Source organism: Embiotoca jacksoni, unplaced genomic scaffold (genome assembly GCF_022577435.1).
Source record: "Embiotoca jacksoni isolate LCO1_2020_lvr unplaced genomic scaffold, fEmbJac1.0.p SCAF_10, whole genome shotgun sequence".
NCBI classification, from domain to species: Eukaryota; Metazoa; Chordata; class Actinopteri; family Embiotocidae; genus Embiotoca; species Embiotoca jacksoni.
Genome location: NW_027185230.1, coordinates 13561107 through 13577513, shown reverse-complemented (window position 1 = coordinate 13577513; position 16407 = coordinate 13561107). Strand labels below are relative to the sequence as shown.

At 42.2% G+C, this 16407-nt stretch overlaps 1 protein-coding gene across 1 annotated transcript; it reads right to left on the bottom strand.

The window, feature by feature from the left end:
* Window positions 1-344: 344 nt before the first annotated feature.
* Window positions 345-15720, bottom strand: tmem174 (transmembrane protein 174). Its single transcript, XM_069160470.1, has 4 exons — window positions 15008-15720; window positions 3348-3468; window positions 536-587; window positions 345-433 (listed from the first exon to the last, which is right to left on the bottom strand). Exons 1-4 carry the CDS (start codon window positions 15718-15720, stop codon window positions 345-347), a joined length of 975 nt encoding a protein of 324 aa, XP_069016571.1.
* Between the last annotated feature and the right edge of the window lie 687 nt (window positions 15721-16407).

Below are 16407 nucleotides of genomic sequence, written 5' to 3'. Positions count from 1 at the left end.
TCTTCTGTTGGTCCAACATGCAACAGATGGGTGGTCTTGAGATGACACGGCGCGGCGCCTGCGTGTCATGTCGCTGAATGACACTTTCAACGTCGATTCAGTTTTATAGATTGGAGGCCACCAATGTGACAAGTGTGTCGTCACATTGGTGGCGGGCAATGACAACCTGCTCATTACTTCATGACGCCACTTTGAGACCAGTCACTGGAAAGGATGTGGACCTTTTGGCGGAAGGATCTTTTATCGTCTTTTAAGCTACCAACCGCAACCGTTTAATCACCCCGTCGCACCCAGATGCCTCGGAGAGACACCAAAAGAAGAGTTTGTCCGATAAAGAAAGACGTCTACGCTCTGGGAGCCGTCATGTGAAAGTTCCAGGTGTCAGGGGTGAGAGGTTGAAGGTCCCGGTAGTGTGGGTGGTTCTGATGAAGCCCTGTTAGCAGTTAATGAGGGCTGAACAGACACACTGATCACCCCTTGTAATTTGCAGGGGGCTAATCGCTGAATATTCCCTTTGACAAGAGAGATTACACACAGAGCCCGGGGCCGGACAATGGAGATTTGCCATGTAATGTCTCCGCTATAGACTGGGGACACAAAAAAAGGAGTGGATCAGACCGTAGGGGAGAGGAATTAGGGGAGGGGATGGCGAGGGGGGGTGGATGTGACACCGGCCAAGATGTGCCACCTTTGGGACAATGTGAGGATAGGGGAGGGGGTGGAGGGGCAGATGGGTGGGGTGGGGGGGGTGGAAGACATATAACAGCGCGAAGCAGGAGAATCACATGGGTCAGCTATGACCTTAGAGAATGGCCATGGCTGGGGGGGGGTATTATGATCGCCCAGAGAGAGATAAGAGCGCTTCGCTTCTCTTTACTTTTCTTTTGTGAGTTAAAGCAGCTACGATCAACACAGAGAATTTTCCCCCAACGCTGCGGTTTTCTTCAACTCTACAGAAATCTATGGCGTCTTTTAGCTCATTCTTATTTCAGCAACAAAAAAACAAAAAAAAAGCACTGAACAGCCAACCCGGTATTACGCCAAAGAATGTAAAACACCCATCAGCCCATTAAAGGGCACCGTGTCGATATTGCGTGAAAAGTAATGTAATTAAGATTCGGGCACCAAATACCACAAAGTTAGGTTACGAAAAGGTCATGCTTTATGTTAAATGTTTCACTGTAAAACTTTGGTTAAATTTAGGAAAAGATCATTGTTGGTGCCTTCCTTATTTGACCCCGGTCAAACATGCGTGTACATTTCACGCCTGGGCAGGGTAAAACGTGACACTGACACAATATCATGCAGTGGACACAGAGGTGTGTTACACTGCGGGCCTGACACCAGGCTGAAACGGTAATAGTTATATGGAACCGAATAAATGTGCTAGATGTTTAAAAAGCCTGTAAATGTTTGACAACAAGTTTGGCATATCAACTTAATTAGGTGAAAATTCCAATTAGGTGAAAAAAAAATCCCAGCAGCCCTAAGTGGCTAAAAAACAACGAGGAAGTGAATCCTGACCAAAGTAAAAATATGTTTTTTTTCTTTTTCATTTTCACTAATCTGTTACCTCATAACTACCACTTGCTCCACAAATGTCATTTTGGCTCAGCGTGGAAAAACCCAAGGGAAGGATTTAGGTCTCAGTCCATCAAGCACATGGAAAGCTCATAACTCAATGAGGTTGAGCTTGCTTTAGTGGTTTTCAGTGACACGGATGACTTTTACAGGCAAAATGATTCCACACTAAAGGCAGTGCGCAACTCCTACATGTGTGAATATACCACATATACTTATACCTTGGTGGTCTGTACATTTAATTTAGAGATTTATATTATAGGCTGACCAAATACAGTACGAGGTTCGGGGTTGTCATGATCACCAGCTTTATATTCATCTGTTAAATTACTAACTTTAATTCTGTCCCTCTTGTGTTTTGTTTTTTTGTGTTTTTTTTAATGAAATATGAAAGAGCAATGCATCATGGGTATTTCCGCAATTAAGTTTCATTTTAAAAGCCAGCTGTAAATAAAATGCTGATCAAATTTGTAGCCGAAGATTTTGTTTTTCACATGCGGCGTAGTTTTAGATTTGCGCGCATAAAAGTGGAACAGATTAGTTTAATCAGGGAAAATGATATGGGCGACGTTTGCATTTGTGACACAAATATTGTCGGCAACATGTCAAATATCAGAAAATGTTAACCGTGTGTAATCTGAATGATTCTTTTCTACCATATTGTGCAGCCGTAGACTTGTCGGGGGAAACTTGACCGCCGCTGGTGCAGAATTTAGCTGCAATGACACGGCTTAAGTATCGTAGCTGGCGAGCTAACAAGCTAACACACCAGCGAACCGGAAACGTGCTCGGTGTGAAAATATGTAAATGCGTTTACTTTGCTCCCACAAGCGTTTACATTTAAGTGACTTTATCGCCACAAAATTGAAAGAAAAAAAAATGCAAACGCTGTTGTGGTTGCGCTTTCATTATAAACTGTTTCTGCAAGGAGATTCCGCAGGATGTCAGACAAGTCGTGCTGAAGGAGAGTGTCTCAACGCCACATGAAACTGAGGTACGTGATATTTTTGAATTAGCATGCTGTTCTGTGTTATCTACAGTGACTTTTGTTTTCTTCCTTGCGTGGCCCGACATCCCTCACGTCAGTCATATTTGCGACGTGCGGCTTTTTGTTTCCCCAAAAACATCCTTCGGGTTTGGCACGCGTGTTGAAACCAAAGGATGCATGCAACATGTTGTACGAGTCTGCGAAGACGGACAGGATTTTCCTTGTATTTTTTTTTCCTCCTCGCTGTATCCTGCGCGGACCACCAAAGATGTCGGCTGCAAATTAATTACAATCTCTGACATGGGCTGCATGTTTCGGATCCCCTGCTCACGTTTGTGTGCATTTACTTTTTCTGCAGTAGTCTGCATATCTTCACAAAAAAACAGAGCTCGAATCCCAAAGGCTCAGAGACGGTCATGGGAATCTGAAGCCGCACATTGAATATAAACTCCCAGTGGCAGTCTGATGAGAGTCCTTCAGCTCCGAACGTGTACGGTTGTAATTTGTGTAATTTGTCCCGAGGAAATCTTTCTCAGCCTCTCGCACAGTTTCGGGGCCGCGAGGTACCGGAGGAGAGGACGAGGGGGTCCATCCACCGAAGACGTAAAGGTGAAAATCCCGACTGCGGTGCCTTGATTTAACAGCTGAAGTTCTGAAAGCCCGGTGGATATAAAAGCCTGCCATCAACACATATAATCTCTTAGCTGAGCCCATTGAAAGCTGGGTCTCAGGGGTTAATTCTCCCATCACTCCATGTTTGAATCAACTCCTGACTCACATTGAGATGAAAGCCACGGAGTCCCAGGACCGAGCCCGGACTCCGAAGGCCCACTGATCCCGGACGACTGGAGCGGATTATTGCATGTTCGTCTCTTCGGACCTCCATTGGGACGGGGAAACTGAAAAGAAAAACAATAATTAGAGATAATTGCTTGTGTCCAAACACGAGCGTTAAAGCCCTCCTCCCCTCCCATCTCCTTTCGTAGTACGTGAGGTGGAATGAAAGGGACACCCCCCTGTTTTGACAGCTGGGCAGGCGAACATAATTTGTGACAGCTGAACTGAAACGTCTTTAACCGCAGGGAGAGAAACAGAGAGAGAGAGAGGAGGATTTGGGCAGAGAGAGAGCGAGAGACAGAGTGAGAAACGGTGAGGAAGATCAGACAAGAAGAAGGTCCTGGGCCAAAAGAAAAAGAAGGAAGATGTTGGGGGGAAAGAAAAAGAGACAGAAGAGAGGAGGAGGGTGGGGGGGGGGAGGGTGATTGCTGTGTAGTAGGGAGGGATTTCAGCAGAAATGGATGGAGGAGGTTAAAAGGGGGGAAATTAGTCACACACCATAAACTTTGAAGAGAGGTAGAATTTAAAATAACCCACAAAAAAAAAAAAAAAAAAAAAGACAAGAGACAGCTTAACATCAAATGCAAGTGGAGAAGAGGCGAATATTTAAAGAGCAGAGCTCGGCTGAACATGGTGTCATACCAGCTTTGACACATTGGGTTAATTTGCTGCTCCCTGGAGGTGACCCTTGATCTTCGGGGGACACGGGGTCGAACAGGACTCAGAGTGAGACAGCCAAAATCATGTCAGTCTGAGGAGCCGGGTCACGGGTCACCGCTGAGATCCTCAGTATACAGGCCAAAACAAGGACCATATGTGGACGGAAACACATTTGAAACAAAAATAAGTCACGATTTTCCGTTCTCACTCCAAACTGGTCGCTTTCTTTTTCTCTTTTTTTCCTCCTCCTCCTCCTTTTCCTCCTTCTTCTTCTTCTTCTTCTTCTTTTTCTTTTTCTTCTTCTTCTTCTTCTTCTCCTACCACCCCGAACATCTAGACCCACCGCAGACTTTCTGCCCTAATTCAATAAAGTCGTAAATACCAGCGTAACAGCAAATTGACATAATGTTGGCGGCGTGCCCTTTAAATTGTCAGTGACAGAAGTTTTCCCAGAGGTGAAATATTAATACAAACACAGGATTTCTTTTCCAAAATATCCAGCTTCCAAACTCTCCCATGTTTACTTTTCTCCCATGCTCCTAATTTCTCTTAGTGTGAAATGTTATGCTTACTGTTGTATTCACTGACAAGGGGGGGAGGGATGGAAACCATGGGAACCGCCACAGTGATCTTTAAGGGGGCATCGCTTAGCCAAATAAGTGACTCTCTGTCCTTTTCGTTTTTCACCTCACGTGACCAGGAAAGCTCCTTTCACCATCTGCGGAGTTTGGGTTTAATCGCTGATTGATCACCGCTCAAACAGTAAATAAACGGAACATTAATAATTCCTAACTATTTGCGTTGTGGTGCAGTTTCTTCCTGCGCCGTATCAAATAGTACCGAGAAACACGACTCCCCCACAAATTAAACTAAGAACCTGTGCAGTTTGTTCAGTTTGTGGGGAAAAGGCCAAAACATGAGCACAAGCTTCACATCTCATTAAAAATCAGTTTTATTATTCTTTATAAAATTCCACTATGATAGTTTCCCCCACATTTCCATCCGAATATTTACATTTTGTTACCAATATGCAAGATGATAAACTGAATTAACATTTTTCTGCTACTAAATTAAGATTTTCGCGTTTTGTTTTTAACATTATTCAAACTGTTTATAAGTCAGTTACTTATTACCATATTAGATAAATAAATAGTTGTATAAAATTAAAAAAAAAGAGAAATGATGCTTTAAGAAAGAAATCCAATAGTACAACAAACAGGAGTCAACAAATATAGGTACATATTGAAAAACTACAATATAGGCCTATATATAACAATACATGGCAGGGATGATGTTATATATAATATTAATGCAGAAAATGCAACATAAGCCATTCACAGTAATAATATAATATCGTGAAATGCAGAGGAATGTAAGAGAATGCCATGATATACAGTAGCCACCAATAGAACAGCATGCAACTAAAAATATAGAACTAATATAGTATTATTATATAGTTGTATTAGTATTATGGTGCAGAGCCATGTTGCTGCTTCTTATACTACAACTGCCAAAGTACTGCAGTTACAGGACTGGTGATGTGTAATCAGAGATGAAGTGCAGATACTCTATAATATTGGACTGCTTGTTAAAATGTGAAACATTTCTGTCGAAGCGAAAGTAAAGTATTAACTCTAACTGTTTGCCTGTTTGTCAGATCGATAACTGTAAAGTTGTGTTAAATGTCTTTTTTGACACCTCCCTCTGAGAGACACCTCTGCATATTCAAGGTACAAATGCAAACATAACCGTATCATTGAGAGGGTTACACCATCACATTTGATGACAGTCATTTTTTTTCCCTGAGCACAGTTTCGTGTAATTCATCTCCACTCTTTATATTATTGAGTCCCCTGATTTGGCACCATTCCATGTTTTAGTGCCACCATGTGAGCAAATACCAAAGTCTTGTGTTTTATTTGCAGTATCTAACACTTTTAAAAGAAAATTGTTGCCTTCATTTTTCATTGTGGAGCATTTTATGACAGACATGTTAAAAGAGGAGTTGAAATAGCGACATAAATAGAAAGTAAAATCTAATTTCATAAACAGAGGTCCAAAGTCTGTGAATCTGATGGGACATCCCCTGAGTATAGTTATACGTTTTTCCTCTTGATTTTATTATTCGTTTTTAATTCGCTGCCTTATGGTAGATACTTTAGGCTTTACAGCTATTAATAAAAAAGGATCAAATGTTTCATTATTGTTTTCTTGGCAAACTATTACATCCGACGCCCTTTTACAATACTGTGTTTTTCTGTTGCTTCGCTCACAAATGAGTAAACATATGACGAACACTCAGTTGAAGCCTAAAAAGCTCAAAAACGACTTATCCTGAGGCCAAGAGAGGATTTACTGTAATTGTATTTATTATTATAACATTTCAGCAAGACTCTGAATGAGAAGCCATTACAATAAAGTGTAAAACTGATTTTTTGTTTTGTTTTGTTTTTTCAATGAATGAAAGAACAAAAAAAAAAAGATGAAAAAGTTGCTTGCTTGCACGAATACTTGTATTTTCCCACAACCTTTTTTTATTTTATTTTTTTTTTACATTTTAACACGTCAGGAACTGAACACCATAAAATCTCCCACATCTGACATCAAAATATAATAATGTCATGGTAAAAGCCTCATAATTATGGAAGTAATAAAAAGAAAACCTCTCAAGGACAATTAAAGCTCAAATCTTATCTCGTATACAAAATGAAAACTTCATGAATGTAATAAGTGCCTTACAGAAGACACATGTAATTGCACTCAGAGTACAGTCACGTCCACTGCGGTCGCCCTCGTATACATTTATTTCCAATATGAAGCTGACCTCGCTGTGCTCTCTCCCTCCCTGAATGAGCTGAACACCTGCTCTCCGAGGTGCAGCGGAGAGGGAGCGGTTGGTCATAAAAAACAAAAAAAAACAAAAAAAGAAACGTGATGGGGAAGTTATTAGAGAGAGAGAGACATAGAAAATGAGTTTATCATGGCAGCATGCTGTAGTTTGGCTGACAGTCAATAAAGAAAAAGAAAAATGACATAGTTTTGTCACTGTAGCTCTGGAAAACAGATGCAGTCATGTGAGCCTGGAGAAAAGTGTGTGTGTGTGTGTGTGTGTGTGTGTGTGTGTGTGTGTGTGTGTGTGTGTGTGTGTGTGTGTGTGTGTGTGTTTCCGTGCAGTTTAGTTGCTGTTTGCACGTATACCTGTGCGTTTTTTGTCCGTGCATGTGGTGTGTGTTAGACAGAAGTGGAGCTGTGTGTGTGTGTGTGTGTGTGTGTGTGTGTGTGTGTGTGTGTGTGTGTTTCGGCGCTCCATACAAGGATGTAAATGGGTTATTATGCTGAGGAGATCTGCAAATCATTTCCTGTGGGCTGACTATTTATCAGATCCCCTTTGAGGTTTTCAGACGCTTGTCCCCATGCAAACTTGTGTGTGTGTGTGTGTGTGTGTGGGTGTGTGTGTGTGTGTGTGTGTGTGTGTCTGGAGATTGAAGACGTGTTTTCCCTGCATCTTGAGGATATAAACAAACTGTTAATTTGCATTTTTCAACACCTTCTCCACCAGGAATAGCTCAATAAAAAAAAGTGTGGGGACATTTAATCTGAAAGTGGCAAACCATGTGAAGTCACTCTCAGGGTGACTGTAGTGAAAAGAGCACTAAATGCAATGTGTGCAGTGGGAGAGCGTGTGTGTGTGTGTGTGTGTGTGTGTGTGTGTGTGTGTGTGTGTGTGTAAACTCAGTCTCTCTACCTTTCATGCACACACACACACAGACCTGCTCGCTGGGTGGTGACACCGCTGGCGAGCAGAACTTTAAAAAACTGCAAACGACAAAAGCTGGAACAACAGGAAGATAATTCAGATTTGATTGGTTTCACGTGTTCTTCATAAACAACAAAGTTTTCCTGCGCCTGCAGCGTGTTTTCCTGCAAACATGGAATCCATTTGTCCCCCCAGTCTCTCGGTGCCCTGTAGTTGCACACACACACACACACACACACACACACACACACACACACACACACACACACACACAGGCAGGCAGGCACACAGAGTGAGCCCACCACTGTGGCACTGGGATCTTTTGATATATACGGTCAGGAACTTATTTTGAAAACAGCCACTTTCAGCTGCTAAAAATAATCCCGAGGGGACTCCAAGACGAGAAATGTGAATGAGGTTCACCAGATCGGCGTCTCTGGCCAAAATAACATGAAATGTCCTGTCAAGAGGATTGTGTGCTTTTATGCCACTATGCAAGCCAGTCTCACACATGTAGGCACACACACACACACACACACACACACACACGCACAGGTCGGACATTTAAAGGGTAGACGCACTCAAATACAAGAAGACATCATTTCTGATTTATGTCTGATGTAAAGAAAGTTTTGTTTTTCATTTTAGCTGTCTGAGATTTCTATACACTGGTAGTAAATTGAATTTTCTTTGTAGTTATCACATTCACGACAAACTACATTTTAAAAAAGGATTAATAGAAGGTCGTGTTTTGCATAATGGGGTCAAAAGCAAAAAGGAGCCGGGAACCAGTGAGTGAGAAAGAAAATCTGTAATTTGAGTGGAAAAAAAAACCTTTAATGCACACTAGGTCACATCATGCAATTTTTTTTTTTTTTTATAAATGCATAATTTTAATACCGATTCCTACTTTATATAACTATAACGCTATATAACTTCAGCTTTAATTAGTCAGTTGATTAATTAGCAATAAAGACACCATTTAAACCCTTTTTGCTGTCAAACATGTATCAAACTTAACTTTAAATCCTGTTGGAAAAAGTTTTCAAAAGTTGTAAATATGCCGAGCTAAAGTTTGGGGCAATGTAGAAAAAAAACTTTGCAAAAGAAGTATGGAACATTTTGCACAGTTTGAGCAAAAATATAATAAAAAAAAACAAAAAAACTATGGAATATTGGCTGTTTTCGTCACTGGTAAACATCAGTAAAGTGTAGAATAAACAATATATGATACTGTCAAAGGATTTCATCATACTCGAAGCTCCATAAATTGGAAAATAAAACGGTATATTAAGAGGTTAAATTTGGTTTATGATATTCGAACAACCCGTTTGTGTGGCTTTCTCTGCAGTCCGGCGTACTCTGTCGCTTTCTATCAGTCGCAACAAAAGCTGCTTGAGTGCACCGTTACAAGAGAATTTCCTCCACAATGAGCTCAAGTTACAGTCCAAACGCCAACTTCAGCTGTTTGTGAGCTGCACGGACTTGAGCCCCGCGCCCGCTCTTCGCATGCGTCCATATGGGAGGACGATGTCGTAACAATGCAAACACGAAGTTCTCCCTCCAAGGTCGGCGCTAATTACTGGAAGTGCAATTGTGATTTAACAGGGATTATATGACCCCTTTTTGGGGATTTTTGATTTCAAAAGGAAAATGCCAAACTCAAATCCATCCACAAATGTTTGGCTGCTGGGAGCACATGTGGTAGAGTGAGAGAAAGGTGGAGGGAGGAGGGGGGGGGGGTGGATTGGGGGAGGAAAGTGTGTGTGTGGGGGGGGAGGGGGGCTTCCGGCACAATCAGACCGCTTTAGTAGCCACGCAATACACGCTCATCCCGGAGAAAAAAAAAAACAAAACACGTGACCAAAAGAGACACTGGGAGTTAGAGTCTGGACACCAGTGCAGCAGAGGTAAATAAATAAATAAATAAATAAAAACACCTGTTGCATTCACAGAGAGCTTTAAATATTAAAGCCAGGAGTATCTTTAATATGCAGAAAGGTTTTTCCACCTCGTTATATAAATCATCATGTAGCCCCATTAGGACGTTTAAAGCTGCCAAATAAATTCATCAAGCACATCATTTATTTTTTTTTGATTTTTTTTTTTTTTTTTGGGGGGGGGGGGGTATATGACTGTGAATAACTGGTTGTTTTGCTTTGAAACAACTCCAGATGGAATAAATAAAAGTGGTTTCCCTCATTATTAGCCATAAAATTACTGATAATAACCTATTCATAACCTTCAAAAATAAAATCATATCAGGGCTCCTTTCTCGTGGGATTTTCTTGGCAAATATATTTCCACTTTCTTTTTTTTTCGCCTCTCTTTTTTTTTATTTTTTTTATTTTTTATTACAGAGTTGTTATCGTTCAGCATGTTCCGTAATACTTTCATAAATCGTCTGCAATTCTCCAAAATGGTGAAATAATGGGCCTTGTCGGCCACCCGCATTTTACTGTGCTGTAAAAATAATGAAAGTCATATTGCGTTGCGGTTTTCGGAGCTGCACAGCCAAACTGCACAAGTCTGAAGGAGGTCCCGAGATGTTTGCTAAATTGCGATGAATTTTTCTAAGTTTTTTTTTTTGTTTTTTTTTTGTGGAAAGTTGTTATTGTGCAGCTGTACGCGTGTTTGTGGGAGCAAAGCCGAGTGTGAATGAAGAGAGATTTTGAGCCAGTGTTGGAACAAAGAAATATATAAATATATTTTTGGTTATCAAATCCATATTTTCCCGAGCTCGGAGCAGTGACATGTCACCTCACCTCCAAAAGAGAAACAGCAGATTAACTCCGTTAAAACAGTTTTTCCTGCTGCCCGAGACTCAGACTGTGATTCGTGAGGCGCCATTAATGACACAAACAACACGTACAAACTCGTGACACTAAATATACTCACAAATCTCAAGGATATAATCGCTTGTATTGTAAATATGACAGTTTTGTCATTTTACGAGCAACATTTTAAGAGGAATTGGAAAAAAAAAAACCCGGTTATAAAGTTGTTGTTTTTTTCTAAAAACTTAAAATTCAGTCACAAATAATGAATAGATTTATTATTTTTTTTAAATTGGCTAAACATGTATATATTTATTTATTTTTCAATGTGTTGACTGATCCGTATTTTAACACTGGCTGTAGGGGATCATGTTGTCTGCAAACGGGTTTCTGTTTCAGACGTTTAAAAAAAAGAAAAGTCCACCCCCGCCCACCCCCCTCCCCAAAAAAAACAACTACAAATCCACCCATGTAGCCTTATTTATTCATAATTTTATATAATTAGCGTGTCAAATTAAGATAAACACCCACAGATCGATACTTTAGGCGAATCTATTTAGACACACCCAACAAGAAAACAAAGTGCGGTACAAGATGCGAGACATAACGAATGCAAAAGATATATAAATAAGGTTTAATGCAAGTAAACAAAAACAGAAGATAAGGGAAATTCAAATTACAGCTACACAGCAGTGACAAATATGAATGTACACTCCCTATTCAATTTAATAAATTGTTATGATTGTTATTCATAGCATCAGTAGTAGTAGTAGTCGTAGTAGTAATAGCAGTAGATGTCAACACTATAATCCCGGTACAACCACCTGACCTGACCCGGTGGATGGAGGTGTATTGATTTCCTCAGTGTTTCTGCCCCCGTGTGGTGCAGTGACACTCGTGTTTATCCTGCAGGCACAACGGACGACAAAAACTCCCCTCAGTCAACTATCAGGCTGCCTTCAGTGTGATGATCCTGCAGGAAAACATGGGGTGGATTGAACGTGTGCTTGTTATTAGCATAATTAATATTTAGGACTGGTAGGAGCAATGTGGATGGGAATATGTTTATTGACTGATATTTTAAGGGAGATCTGCTCACTATGTGGCGATCATATTTTTGATGTTCATTGTTCTTTTTAGACAGCACGTATAAACGTGAGCAATATGCAAACAATTACAATCAAATGATAACTGACCAATATGTCTTTTTTTTTTAAATGTTAATTTTCGCCAGGATTGAATTATCAAAAGGAAGGAGGGGGAAAAAAAAAAAAAATACTCTCTTTTAAGTAACTCTGGTTATTCCTCTCCATGTTTGTGTAGATGTCTTCTGCATTTCCTCTGCCAGCATTTAATAGACATGTACGGTGGTTTGTGTAGCAAACGGGAGACAACAAGCTCAAGATCAAATGTGTGTTTTCACGCTGAATTGAAATTGAACATTTCAGCTTCCAAAACCTTAGAGCCCTCAGATGGAGCTGAGGTTGCCCATAAGTCTTCAGTTTAATGAGGTTTTCTTCGAGGGAGTCTCATCTTTGCGGGTTTTATGACTTCATACATAATTATTATGGTGACTTTACATGACAACAGCTGTGGGGGCGAAGCCAAGGAGCAACGGAGTTAAACATTAAGGATATTGTAGACTTATTTTTGCAGGTTGTGATCGGTTGAATCACTATGACGAAGCATCTTTGAACTCCTTAAGAAAAAGGGAAAAATTTCATGGAAGGAAAACATGACAATCTTTACAGATTACATGAGATATTTAGGTTGGATTGTGTTTGTGAAAGGTCGGGTATATGTCTTCGTACGCAGGTGGTGGTGGTGAGCAGGTGGAGCCGACATCCTCTGCCTTCTGTAATCTATAAGAAATCAAACAACAGATCTCAGGCAGGCTGGCTGTTCGAGAAAGAGCTGGCTGATATCCAAATGTTTACAGGCCCAATTGGTTACCCTTTAAGAGAAAACACAGAGGTTGAGCAACTTTTCCCTTGATCATTCCTCTATTTGGCAATAATCCCTGGAAACATGCTAAAAACAGGTCAGAAGTCGTGACAACATGAGAGCGAGCTTGCGAGACAAGCATGTGGTCCTATATGATCTGGGGCAGCAGTTTATTGTCATCCTAGGTTAACTGTATTATTGCTGCTGTCTGCTTTTATTAAAGCCAATTTCTTTCCTGGAAACCTGCTGGGAGTAATCGTCTAAAACCAATACAAGAAAGTGAAATCTTGTAACTTTTTCCACTAATGGAAGGCAGTTTTGTGTTTAGCGGGACGTCGGTCTGAGGAGATCCGATTGGATTTCAAATAATTGGGATCCTGCAATTAGAGGAAAGAAACTTTTTTTTTGGTAAGAACAGGTGTGAAAATATGACCTAAACATTCTCGCTTCATTTGTGCTTTTCCTTAAAAAAAAAAAGCACATGTACTGTAATATGTCTTCGATATGACATTTTAATCCTCATAGGGTAATTATATTAAAAGATGAAGAGCAATTCTGATCGTAATTATCCCCATTTTATTGACACAAGGCTAATTTTGTTTTATGAAAATGCTAAGAAAATATTATAGTATTTTGTTACATTTTCAGACTGACAATAACCAGTACTTATGTGCCACATTGCTTGCAGTACAGTAATTTAAAACACCAATGTGTCGACTATCATTCAGACATTAAGTGGACCATAATTGACTGAGAGTGCAATGACGGCCAAAAACTCTTCGGGCCAAGTGAAAAGTGATCTTGTGGTTAATAAAAAATGAACTCTGGTACACGATGTTCGATTTAATGAGCCCTGTGAGAAGTTCTGAGTTTTAACTCACTTAAATCTTACTTAAAGCAACAATGTGTAACGTTTTCTGACAAGAGACAACAGCGGCCTCTGTGGTCGCAAGTGGTAATTACAGGTTTCCGGTGCATTAACTTCTGCTTCACGACTGAGCATGCAAGAAGGGAGAAATCCAACAGCGACCCTCTCAGGACCACCGTGGCTACATCTACACTCATAGAATCCAGGGTTACGTACGTAACCAGTGTTCTTCTCTACTGCTATTTATCCATTCGTCAAGCCATTATGTTTGCCTAGTTTATCGCAGGTCACCAGTCCATCACAGAACCGACACAGAAACACAGACAAACATTCACCAATTCGCCAATTTAGAAACCCCAATAAACCAAGCACACATGTCTTTGGACCAGTTTGAACCCAGAACCTTTTTTTCTGTGAAGAGACAGTGCCAACCACTGCACCAGTCCCTTTTCTACTTCCAGTAAGAAAAAACAAGACCCTCGAGATACAGATGAGGGCAAAGCCATCACTATGGTCAAGACCAAGTGGCAACAGACAATGACGTCACCCATTGGTTTGTCAACGGCCATTATGAAGCCTCGGGTTTCGATTTTGGCCGGCACCATCTTGCCAGTTCGGAGCCAGAAGTGAACATATTTGGACAGACTTGGGAACAGCGAGCTGTAGATCGGACTCGATCTGATTGGAAACGTGACGATACTACATCCCGCCCACCGACAGTCGTAACCTGACTGCGCCACAAGCCTGTCAATCAAACAGACACGCCCCCAAAAACACGTCTTTTTGAAGCTTATTTTCTAATTAATGAGGGCATTGTTTTCAGATGGACCGCCAGAAAACTAAGAAGAAGGGACTTTAGCTAACAACACCAAAACAACTTGTGGGAAAAATGTATTGACTTCGTATTTCATGAGAGAAATTGAATGGAAGTCTATGGAGCTGGATGCTTTTTGGAGCCGACCTTTAGTGGAACCCTGGTATTGCAGCTGAAGGCACTTCTGTCTCAGTTTCATTTTTCAGTCCCAGAAGCTATGTCCACTTTTATATTCCTTTTTGCGTTGCTGGGTTTCAGTTCCCCATCAGCCGGTACCTCAGGCGGCTGAGGAAGGGTAACTTATACGGAGCCTGTCGGCGCTGGACTTCTCGTGCATGACACTGCGGTGCTAAAATATCCGACCGCTGAGGTGCTGGAGCTGACAACAACAAGACCAGGATCGTCCCCCGTCTCCTGCAGCTGGCTGTCTGCAACAATGAAGAGCTCAACAAGATGCTTCTTGTGAAAAGCGAACTCGTAACCACTCAATCAAAGTGACATTGTGCAAGAACAGGCATTCGGGGCACAGAGTGGGATTTAAAGAGGTGCCACTCTCCTTATCACAAGTGAGTGCACTTTCAAAAAGATTCGAAAGCTCCTATTTTAAGGTAAACGTTACACATTGGGGCTTTAAGATCAAACTCGGCCTACCGGCTCTCAAACCGTACGACCACAATAACAGCATGTTTAAGTAATGGGGGATCCCAGCAGGACTAAAACGCTGCTCCTGCTGTTCATGCTTTCCTATAAAGTTGGAGAGACGTCTGCCATGGCTTCGTACCTGCTGCCAGCTGAGCCGTCTCCTTCTTCAGTAAAACCTGCGTTGTCCACACAGTACACAGCGTCGTATGGAGGAAGCGCCGCATGAACGTCGCTCACAGAGCTGCCGGGCTGCAACGCGCCTGCCTGGCGTACTTCCTGGCTTACGAAGTTACACGCAGGCGGAATACCAAGCATCCTTGTGGCATCCGGTAACACGACTGGCCGAGTCACGCCACGAAACACTAAAGGATGTCCCCTGGAGGTTTGCTCCCTCACGGGTATCACAAACACCTCATCCTCCGGCTGCCTGCGGGGCCAGCAGCAGATGCTCCCGAACTTGCAGACGCCGGTGAGAATGAAAGTCCCTCCGACCGAGATCAGGATGGGGCCCAGCAGCTGGGTCCACTCGAAGCTGGGGTCGGCCGAGTAGTGGTGCCATCCCACGGCGGTGAAGGCGACACCCACCACAGCGAGGAAGACTCCGGACAGCAGCAGGGTGACTCTGGTCTTCTCACCGTCCAGCAGACCATCCGACAGACGGGGGCGTGGAGCAGGCGGGACCAGGTGAGTGGGGTCACTGAGGACTGCCGCAGGACGTCGAGCATTGCCGGTGTCCGCCGCAGGCGCCATGTTAGTCCGGGAACCTTCGGGGTCGTTGTCGGTGCAGGAGTCCGACAAGTGACACTCTAATTGGATCACACTGCCTCTCTCAGTGAAGTTAAACCAAATCATCACTGAGTAACTCGGAGGACTCTCACCGGCCAAGAGGACAGGTTATAAGCTAACCTGCGCTTCAATCCCGTTGACCATAACGACATGGGGGTGTTTGACCGCAACTTCTCTATTTTAGCTCGCGTAAAAGAGCTCACGCAGACAACAAGATCACTGTTGAAAAAATGTCTGGATGCACGAACCCTTGCGCGTCGGGTTGGAAAATTTGGTCAGACGTCAGGCTTGTCATCAGCCTCTAGAGAGGCCATGAGGAAAAAAGATCTGGCGCGTTTAAGGGCTGAGAAACGGGACTAAAGAAGAGATTCCTGCACGCACTCGAACGTGATCCGAAATCCACCTTGTCACATGTCGTTTCACACGGACGCGTCTCCTGACTGCGCCGTTATGCGTAACGTATCAGCGGCAGCTCGTGCTGCGGAGTGGTTGAACAATCAACGCAGCATGTTGAGTGGAAGGGCTTAAAAAAAAAAAATACATCACGCTGTACGTGTTATACTGTCGCAGGCTAAACGAGCTGCACGCGGGAGTAAAAAAAACAACAACAACAACAAAAAAAACACACCACGTAACACGCACATTACGCTCGACTCCCGGGGCGTCGGTGCAGTCTGCCGAGGGCTGACTATGAATGAAACCCTGTTGAGGCGAAAGATTTTTGTTTTTTACGTAATCGATTGTGAAACTGCA